The following is a 10,647-nucleotide window of genomic DNA, read 5'->3' as shown; positions in this document are numbered from 1 at the left end:
GATCCTCCGGCTCGACGTCCAATCTTCTAACATGTTTCACTCCGGCTCAACATGATTCTTTCTACTTTAATTGTCTCTCCCTGATCGAAACTTCCTACGTTACTCAAAATGCAGATCAGATCATAAACATATCAATTGATTTCATCATCAAAATCTAAGATTCAACAGTCTTTGTGTTTGTCTATGATGCTCTTGAGATAAGGCTTCGCTTTCCCTATACCTAGTGATGGTGTTCTACCTAGAGTGATGGGGCATATCGTCATCTCATATAGCATCTAACTCATGACACTATCTAATAACATTTATCAAAAAATGCAGGCACGTAGATATCACCCCAACCCACAAGGGTTCAACCTCACTTGGTCAACACGCTGCATAGACGCTGCACAGACAACACCTTTCTAGAGCAGGTTTACTACTGGTACAAATGCATTTTGTATTTTGGTGAAAATTGTTTTTGATGAACATTTTGAATAAGTTGACATTTTTTACCTTCGATTCAACTTTTGAAAACTAGGTTTTTTTTTGTTCCTTTTCTATTTGTCTTGTTAAAAGTATTTATAAACATTAAACATTTATGTTATAATCAGAAATGAAAAGTTGAGATCATTCCCCAAGAATAGTTGAAGAAAATGAAAAGTTGAGAACTCTGTTGGATGCTAAGAACAGTACTTCTAGACTTTGGTAGTTATTGTGTTTCTGAGATTTTTTATAGCCAGTTGAATATGCTGATTAATTGGTTAATAAATATGAAAAAGATGTAGTTTCTGTCCTCTGTTTGTTGCCTACAATGTGTCATCTATTAGATGGCTTCTAACCAAAGTTTTCAATCCAACCAAGGGTCAATTTTTATGTATTTACTATTTTTCCTGTTGATACAGAGCTTTACAGGTTGGTAGGGCACCCTACCAGTGCCTCATCTTTCTGACCAGTTGCCAAAACCAGTATTGGATTTTTAATCTTAAATCCTTGCTTCTAACAATGCGCAATATGAGCCTACATTCTTTCTATAAAGATCAACAAAATAATAATAATAATATTATTATTATTATTATTATTATTATGGTGACATTTTTGGTGGTGACTAATACTTATTGTGGATGAGTGAAAATGACTTTGACGATCGTGTCCCTCTCAGACTCACAGCTTACCAACACCAATATATTTCCTGGAGATTTTTTTTGTCGCCGCATTTGCTTTAAAATGATTGTAATTACCTACGACGTCCATTCCAGTCAGTCATATTGATTTTTATAGTTGAGATTAGTAATGCTGGTGGTTAGGATTTGAGATTTGTAATTACCTACTGCTCTCATTATTATACGAATATTACATGGAAATAAAAACATTAAAAAAAAAGTATTATTGTTGGCCCCTCCGTTTCGTGTCCGTTGGATTCGGTGGGAACTGTGGCGCCCACGGCAAGCGAAGGCGGAAGGCTCCAAAACGGAAGATGATGCCGCCACGTTCCGTTTCTGGTGGTAAAGCCGTGGAAGAAAGCAGCGAGGCGAAACGAGCGGCTGCCGCCCCACGGTATTAAACGACTTCGCACGAACCGTGCGTTTGTGGGCCTCTCACTCCACGAGACCGCCAACGCGGCCTGATGCCGCCGCCTTCCTCCTCCTCCTCGTTCACCGCGGCGGTGGCGGCTCCCGCACTATGTGCACGCCGCCAAGCGCACCGCTTCTTCTCCTCGGACTCTCGGCTCCGTCCACGAACCGATCGACGCCGGGGCCAGTGGCCTCTCGCCCTCGCCTTCACGGCGCAGGGCCCCTGCTGCCTCTACGTGGGCCCCGTCGAGACGGCCAGTAAGGAGATGCTCGAAGCCCTCTATCAGCAGGTGCTATTTCCGTTCCTTCTTAATTTGCTTATAGCCCCTTTTTGTGAGTTGGAAGTAGCACAATTATATCACATCTCCTTGGTTATTGTTCGTGTTCCTAATTTGTTTGTAATTGCTTCACCACACCTTCGACAACTTATCATGGTGTTCTTTTTTTTTGTATTTATTGTTGCTTTCTTTTCATATAATTAAAAGGAACGCCATTTTTTTTAGTATTAAAATGTTGCTACGGAGGGAATACGGTGTCAATTTTTGAAAGCACTGTTTGACATTGTGAAACCCGTCACGTAAGCAGGTCTTATACTACTTCAGCTTAAATATATTCTGAGCATCGAGCTAATTAATTTGAATATTATATGTAACTAGATGTATAAGGGACTGTATATTTTATTAAGATTTAAAGTATATCTTTTAGAAGATTTTAGATTGTTATCTTTTATCTTTTACATAAGTTGATTAAATAAAATTTTAGAGATCTCCTGGTTTAAATTGTTATTGATATTTACATGTATAGATCCATTCAAGTCTAAGTGTTTAGGCCTATAGGGCTTAAGTCAAAGAGTAGTTTAAGATCCTGCAACTGTTTTTCATTTTGAGAAGTTCAATATAACTTTTACTTTTTTGCTTCCGTCTTGATTTCTTCTTCTATTTAGTTTGATCTTTGGCTGGTAGTACCTTGTTACTATTATTTGAGAAAGGGTTGCACTTGCATGTGATCTCTCCTTTTCTTCACACAATGTCAGAGCTACAAGAGTGGTAATCTGTATTTCAAAATCTCTTTGGTGAAGAAGATATCATTTTTCGCCTATGGATTACAATAGTCGAGTTTGTGGGTTTGATATTGAACTTTTCAATCAGTCTAACTACAAGATCTAGAAGACTTGTTTGAAGTCCTATCTCACAGGGGTAAAAGATATATGGGATGCGATTGGTGGCAATGTAACAACAGCACCAAATGCTATAGATAGAGATGCCATAAAGAGATGGAGGATATTAAATGCAAAAGCTGAATTTGTGTTGAAGAGATCTATTTCTCATTATCCCTTTGAACACATTATTGGTTGCAAATCAGCTTTAGAGATTTGGATAATTCTAGATGCATTGCTCAACAAAAAGAATATGGTTTGGCTTTAGTATTTGGAGAATGATTTAACAATCACTATCTAAAATGATATCTCAATTTCTTAATTTTTTTTAAAGATTAAAAATTTATGTTCAAAGATATCACTCTTAGATCCGGATGAGCCAATTTATAGTGTACAAATGAAACGTTATCTTATTCATAGTCTTTGAAAAGAATAAATTCTTTATGTTATATCTATTCATGGATGGGCTCAACAACCATCCGTAGTAGAGTTGAAAAATCTTCTTACTTTCTCAAGAATCCTTAGCTTATCAAATGATGAGAGTTTATACTTCAGGGGGAGATAAAGATGTCCTTTTTACAAATAAAAAATAGGTAATGATAAAGATAAAGAGAATAAGGATGATGCTAACGGTAAATCAGAGTCTTCTTCGAACAATAGTGTAAATCGAAAAAAAACCAAGTGTTATAGGTGTGGCAAGTTAGGCTATATCAAGAAAAATTATCGTGTTAAGATTAAAAGAGGAAATATTACAAATAAAGAAGATTGTTCTAATACTACTGATGAAGATTGGGGCAAATCTTTTATGGTTGATACTGTTGAAGCCATGACATTTATCACCTTCGAGCATGATTAGATAGTTGATTCAGGATATGGTCATCATCATGGTCAGCAGTACCGAACTGTACCGCCCGGTACGGGCGGTACGTACCGGTCCGACAGGTTGCCGGTACGTGGATCGTCTATTACTGGTCCGAGTGCATTGTAGTAGTATGCTGTAGCACTATAGCATAGCTACAATACTCGGCACACCTAAGTATACCGCTCGGTACACCTGGGTGTACCGCTCGGTATACCGTACTGTACCGGTACCAAACCCAGGTCGAAACACCGGTACGGTACGGTATTGCGAACCTTGGTCATCATCTCACTGGTGATGGTACCAAATTCATCAATCTTCGTCAATGTGAAGGTAATGATGTAATTATCATGGCAGACAACACTGTTCATCAAGTGGAGAAGGAAGGCACCGTCATAATCTCAGATAAATATAATGATCCTATTATATTGAAGAGTGTGTACTATATTTCAGGTATGAAGAAAAATCTTTTTTTTGTTGCAAATTTAGTTGATTCTAGAAATTATGTTCTTTTGAGCCCTAATGAAATCAAGTTTCTTCATAATATAAAAAAATTAAATGCAGATGTAGTATATATTGGTAAAAGGATCAAAGATTTATATATTTTGTCAACATCTATCTTTTATTTTGATAGGATGAGTGAAAATGATGATGCATCAATCTGGCATGCCAGACATGGTCATATAAATTTTCTTAAATTAAAGATTATAATACAGAAAAATGTAGTTAATAGTCTTTTCAATCTTACTACTTTTAGTTGTAATGAAGTTTCTAAGGTTGTTAATATGACAAAGCGCACAAGCAACCTTTTGATATATCACTTTCAAGATTTAAATTTTTCTTAGAGCTTATTCACAACAATTTAATGGGTCCTATTCTAACTCCATCTTATTCAAGTTCTCGCTATATACTTCTCTTTATTAATGATTTTACGAGGTTCACTTGGGTCTACTTTGTGAAGGAAAAATTAGAAGTTTTTCAAAATTTTAAAAATCTAAGTTAACAATTGAAAGTGTTCTTGAAAGGAAAATTAAAAGGTTACACACCGATAATAGCTAGGAGGTCACTTCTAATAGATTTTCTCCTTTTGTAAATAATGACATAAAAGGGAACTCACATGTATAAATATTCCACAAGAAAATAGTGTGATAGAACGGAAGATTTAACATCTCGTGGAGACTTGTAAGTGTTGCCTTCATGCAAAGAATTTACCCAAGGCCTTATGGGTAAAAGGTATGACATGCGCAATTTATGTTATTAATCGAACTCCTCTTAGTCTAATCAATCTAAAATCTCCATATGAGCTTATGTTTGAGGAGTAATCAGATGTTAAACATTTCAAAGTATTTGGTTCTTCGTGTTAATGTCCACATACCAGACTTAAAGAGAAGTAAGTTTGATGCTATGGCCAAAAAAATGCATCTTTATTGGTTATGATAAAAAGAATGATTGGAAATGCATGGATTCACAAACACATAGGTATGTGGTATCTCGAGATATTATGTTTGATGATGTTTCTTCTTATTATCTTTTACAAGCAGTTTTTTTTTACAATATCAATCACAACAGTGAAAGTGATATATGTTTAAGACTTGTGGTTGAGTTTCCTTTGTCATATAGTATTCCTATGAATTTTGACTCTTCTTCTTCCTTATCTGTATCTATTTTTATTATTTCTTCGTCAGCAATGGTAGAGCAAAGTGACAAGGAAAGTAATGATTTTTATGAAGAAGAAATTCCAATGTTGAGAAGATAAAAAAGAATAATTATCAAACTAACACGTTACAAAGATGGAAACAATCTTAGCATATATTACTGTTTCTTTTCTGAATCAATTGATAATCCTAAGCCTACTTGTTTTGATTAAAGCTAAAGGTGTTAAAGAGTTAGAGGATGCCATGAAAGAAGAAATGAAGATTATTCATAAAAATGAAACTTGGGTTCTTATGCTAAAGCTTGTAGATGTAGATCTAATTACTTGCAAATGAGTTTACCAGGTGAAACGTAAGTCAGATGGAAGTATAGATCGCTATAAAGCAAGACTTGTTGCAAGGGGGTTTTCTTAAAAATATGAAGAAGATTATAAGAAAACCTTTAGTTCTGTGACATGATGACATCTATCAAAATGGTGATTGCTCTGGCAGCTAATCTTAGATGGAAACTTTGACAACTTGATATGGAAAATGCCTTCTTATATGGTGAAATTGACAAGGATATTTATATGAAACAACCACTGGAGTATTTTTTTTTTTTTCAAACCAAATTATGTTTGCAAGCTCAAGAAGACCCTCTATGGGTTAAAGCAAGCTCCTAAGATAAAAAAAATTGCTTAATACTTATATTTCTATGATTATTTTTCTTTTTATTTAGATCCTAGCTTATTTATTAAAAAGCATGGAAGCCTACATATTATTATTCTTCCATATGTGGATGATATGATTATCATTGGTAATAACAAAATAGAGATTTCAAAGTTCTTGATGATCGTTTTCTCCTGTTAGAAATGAAAGTCTTGGGAGAGTTTAATATTTTTCTTGGTTTGGGAGGTAATGAATACAAAAGAAAATATATTTATCTCTCAAACAAGCTATGCAAAGAAAATTATTGAAAGATTTAGAATTAACAAAAGTAAAAAGGTTGCTACTCCACTTGATGCAAATATAAAGCTAAGTTGTAATGATGGCAAGCTTCTTTCTTACCCTCGATCTTTTTAGACTTTTATTGGTAGTCTCATCTACTTAACAATTACAAGACTAGATATTATATTTTCAATTAGTCTTGTAAATCATTTTGTGCAATCTCCAAAGAAGTCACAACTTGATGCAGCAAAGAGAATTTTAAAATATGTGAATTCTACCCTTGATTTGGGATCGTTCTATAAGAATGACATACATCTTGAATTACATGGTTCTGCATATGCTGATCTGGGAGGTGATTTAGATAATCGTAGATCCACTTCTGACTATGTCTTTTTATATGGTTATGCTTGTATCTCATGGTGTAGTAAGAAACAACAATTAGTTTATCTTTCTACAACCGTAGCAGAATACAAGGCTTCCTCACTTATTACTCAAAAATGTATCTGGTTAAGGCATTTAATCGAGGACGTTTGCTATCAAATTAACAAACTAATTATTTTGCAGATTGATAATCAAAGTGTCTTAAAATTGACTACAAATCTAATTTGTCATGTAAGAACCAAACATATTGAAATTGAATATTATTTCATCCAGGAAAAGGTGCTTCAAGGTGTCATTGAGGTCATAGAGATCAAGAGCAAAGATAATGTCGCATATATCTTTACCAAATCTCTCTCTAAAGGACTGTTTAAAGATTTTTGAAGCAAGTTGGGACTTATCTTCAAAAGTATACTTTAAAGTATGTCTTTTGGAAGATTTTATATTGTTATCTTTTATCTTTTAAATAAGTTGATTAAATAAAGTTTTAGAGATAAGGGTCTCTTGGTTTAAATTATTATTCTACACTTATAAATAGATGGCATTTACATGTGTAGGTTCATTCAAGTCTATGTGCTTAGGCCTATAGAGCTTAAGTCAAAGAGTAGTTTAAGATCTTGCAAGTGTTTTTCTTTTTAAGAAGCTCAATATAGTTTTTTTTACCTGCTGCTTTGGTTTTTAATTTTTCTATTTGGTTTGATCTTAGGCTAGTAGTATATTGTTACTATTATTTGAGAAAGGGTTGCACATGCATGTGATCTCTCCCTTCACACATTTTCATCTAAATTCACTTCTACATACTTTTTTGACAATACACATGAGAGGATGTTTTTAAGCTTGTATATGTTAATTTACATAATAAATTCGGCCAACCAGAAAATGAGGCATATACTATTCATGAACTAGAATATAACTAAGTTTGAGTATTTAGTAGTCATCTGGTGGTACTTTGTCAATTGATCATGTGGAACATCACACAAATCACTTGATTATGGTTTCCAAGGGCATTTAATTATTTATCCATTTGTGAAATACCCTGAATATCTTGAATTTAGGATATCTAATGCATTTGTATGTTTCATGCTTGTTTGTTTATCGTAGGCAAGGGATTCGTATTATAGTGGTAATCCTTTGATTGTTGATGACATGTTCGATAAAGTTGAGGTATGACCAAAGAAACCCTCTTTCCTACATGCCATTCTTTTTCATAGATGTTATCCTCAATATGTTTTACAGTTGAAGCTGCGGTTGTATGGATCAAAGTCTGTTGTTAAGTATCCTCGGTGCAGCCTAAGACAACATTCAACCTATTCAGATGCTGAGGTAACTTCATTTGAAGTTTTTCCTTGCATATACACAAATGGATTATTTTTATTTTTACTCTTCCGACACTGTCATTCTACCTGTTTGAGGTTTTGATATGACCTGGGTGTAGACAGGAAGATCCTTCACAAGCTTTTGCTCTAGCAAGTGTATGGATGTTGCTGCTTGCATTTGGGACATCTGCAATTCTTGTGCCTACCATCTATAGCCTCAGTCTGGCTCTCAGTGATATTTTCAACTTGAGATATTTCTTTTATGGTGGTAGATCACCATTTGAATTGGTTATGATGGTCAATGGCTTTCTGATCATGGGACTCGGTTGTCTGATTGGTTATCCTATTGCATCTGCTTCTGGTAAGTTATGATGCACCTACTGCACTATGTTGGTGGTTGCCAGAGTTTAGACTCATATTGCATACTTGTTAGAACCTTTGTGACTGCTTACAAATAGGGATGTCGATGTAGCTCAATAACCTGATAATCATTTCTGGACTTTGAGTATCAATCCTTCAATTTTGGATCTAGTGACGGGTGGATATAGATTCGTGGATCTATACAAAATAAAAAGATGACATAAATCTGATATCTAACCTGCATATGAAAATTTTAGATTTACATCCAATTTTGAATGCTACAATCTTTTATCAGATTCCAATTGTAGATGCAACAACTTGGTACACCCTGATTAATTCAATTTTCAGAATATGAATTTCTTTTTAAAATTGTCTGAGCAATATATTCTCTTTCTTTGCTTTCATTGTGTTCAATTTCCAGGAGCAAAATTGTTTTCAATTGTTTAGTTGATGTGATAACTTCAGTTTTTTATTTGTGATTTTCTAGTTTCATAGCGGATATATGAAAAAGGGAGGAACTTGACGCCCATTGTCATTAGGACGTTTATTTCCTGTGCTTCATATTGAATTCCCTAGAAGCACATAATGATTACCTATCTTCTTAGATCCAAAAAAACACCTCCGTAGTTAATGCCAAGGTTTCAGCAAACTTCTTTTTATGTCTTGACATCTCTGAGATTTTGCATCATGTTACATTATTGGCATAGATAAGTAACTGCTCCAGTAGACAAGTTTCCATCAAAATTTAGCTAATATGATCATTGTTTTCTACTTCACAGTCCAAGCACTGCAAGGCCTTTGGAGGAAAGAATTGGTAGCGCTAAAAGGTTCATGCCCAAACTGTGGGGAGGAGGTTGACTACTCTGGATATATCTTTAATGAAACTATTTACAATAAATATTTTCTGCCAATGCAAAAAGCTACGGTGATGATATATCAAAATTGTCATCTTGCAGGTCTTTGCTTTTGTCAAATCCAAAACTTCATATAGACATCCTCATCGTGCAGAATGCCACGTGTGCGAGTGCACCTTGGAGTTTAGAACAAAGGTGGAGGTATATAATTACATATATGTATATTTCATGTTTCATACACCATGTGGTATTATTTGAGAATATATATATATATATATAAATCATTTGACTGCATATAATTATTGATATTAATAAATATGATAAAATAAAATTTATAAACTATATTTGTCAACAAAGATAAAAGTGGCAAAATATTAGGTGAGCACCCATTAGAAGGAGAAAAACTTGATCAGATTATGAGTCCCTAGGATGATGATTCTCAGAAGACAAGAGTAATAAATTACCTGACATTGGAAGGAAATTTAAAATATGATAAAGCACCTAAGAGCATACAAAACTGTAGGATGGCATCATGAAGCACTAAAGAAAGAGAGAGACAGAGAGAAAGAAAAAAAAAGAAGCTAAATGTTACAAGTGTAAACTGATGTTGATGCGGGTCGTAGACAAAACAAGCAAAAGAGGATGGTTTACTTGAGAACTAGTCTGAGCCGAACTGTTTGCTTGGCAAGAAATGTACACTGTGGAGCTGCTATCAATCTCATTTATGTTTCCTAAATGTTTACTCCATTCTCATCCTCCATATGAAAGTAAAAGATGCTGGATTGTCCATTTCCTATCAAATTGATATATTTTTTCTCAGAACATGACATTTTCTTTTCTTCCCCCCTAAGATAATAAGTGTCAGTTGCTGAATCTGATGGTAAATTTGCTCCAGAATCAAAATTGTACCATTTGACTTTGCTAACTAGTTCTTGTCGTTCTAATATAGGAAACCTTCTCGACACCGGGCAGACGTTGGGTTTATGGCCGTGTTTATCTGGTTCAATAGACATGAAAAGAGGGTTACAGACAAATGTAAATTGTAGTCATGGGTTCCCTTCAATGTTATTAAGATCGTAATGATAAACGGTTAGTCGGTTACAGTTGGTAGATATTTTGTTGCTGCAGTTCAGAAGTGTCTGAGGGGGTAATTACTTTGTCTGATGCTTTTTGCCTAGTAATGAAGGTGAAGGTAGCCCCGAAGATCTCCGTGCTGCGATATCGTATGGCTTTGGTACATTTCTAGATTCTGTAATGAGAACTTTGGTTCTTAAGTTCAATTGAAATTATTGACTATTTACCAGGCATTGATGCTGGTGGTAAATTCTCGATGCTGGTGTCGACTAACTTGGATGGTTGGATTGAGATCATCGATTAAAATATTCCCTTGTACAATTTTGTGTATATATATATATATATATATATGTATATATGTATATATATATATATATATATATATACATATATATATATATATATATATACATATATATATATATATATATATACATATATATATATATATATATATACATATATATATATATATATATATATACATATATATATATATATATACGTTATTGTCATCACAT

At 34.1% G+C, this 10,647-nt stretch overlaps 1 protein-coding gene across 4 annotated transcripts; it reads left to right on the top strand.

Moving 5' to 3' along the window:
• The first annotated feature begins 1,480 nt into the window (after positions 1-1,480).
• LOC135615300 (PGR5-like protein 1B, chloroplastic) lies at positions 1,481-10,383 on the top strand. Of its 4 annotated transcripts, XM_065113599.1 has the most exons (8): positions 1,703-1,840; positions 6,799-6,943; positions 7,624-7,686; positions 7,759-7,845; positions 7,962-8,199; positions 8,978-9,051; positions 9,155-9,253; positions 10,002-10,383. In XM_065113599.1, the coding sequence occupies exons 2-8, from the start codon at positions 6,851-6,853 to the stop codon at positions 10,059-10,061; spliced, it is 714 nt and encodes a 237-aa protein (XP_064969671.1). In that variant the 5' UTR covers positions 1,703-1,840; positions 6,799-6,850; the 3' UTR covers positions 10,062-10,383. The 4 variants fall into 4 exon arrangements, with proteins under 4 accessions (XP_064969669.1, XP_064969670.1, XP_064969668.1 ...); XM_065113597.1 differs by lacking the exon at positions 6,799-6,943 and having other exon boundaries at positions 1,481-1,840; positions 9,155-9,247; XM_065113596.1 differs by lacking the exon at positions 6,799-6,943 and having other exon boundaries at positions 1,484-1,840.
• The last annotated feature ends 264 nt before the right edge of the window (positions 10,384-10,647 follow it).

This window comes from Musa acuminata, chromosome BXJ2-6 (assembly GCF_036884655.1).
Source record: "Musa acuminata AAA Group cultivar baxijiao chromosome BXJ2-6, Cavendish_Baxijiao_AAA, whole genome shotgun sequence".
Taxonomy (NCBI): domain Eukaryota; kingdom Viridiplantae; phylum Streptophyta; class Magnoliopsida; order Zingiberales; family Musaceae; genus Musa; species Musa acuminata.
Note: the sequence above shows the minus strand (reverse complement) of the source record. Positions and strands in the feature narration are given on the sequence as shown.

What these genes read in the sequence shown, in the direction of transcription:
- LOC135615300 (XM_065113596.1), top strand. Translation starts at nt 1,604, where the DNA reads ATGCCGCCGCCTTCCTCCTCCTCCTCGTTCACCGCGGCGGTGGCGGCT. An exon ending in CAACCTATTCAGATGCTGAG is followed by an intron (nt 7,846 to 7,961) that starts GTAACTTCATTT and finishes GGGTGTAGACAG; the next exon opens with GAAGATCCTTCACAAGCTTT. An exon ending in GCCCAAACTGTGGGGAGGAG is followed by an intron (nt 9,052 to 9,154) that starts GTTGACTACTCT and finishes GTCATCTTGCAG; the next exon opens with GTCTTTGCTTTTGTCAAATC.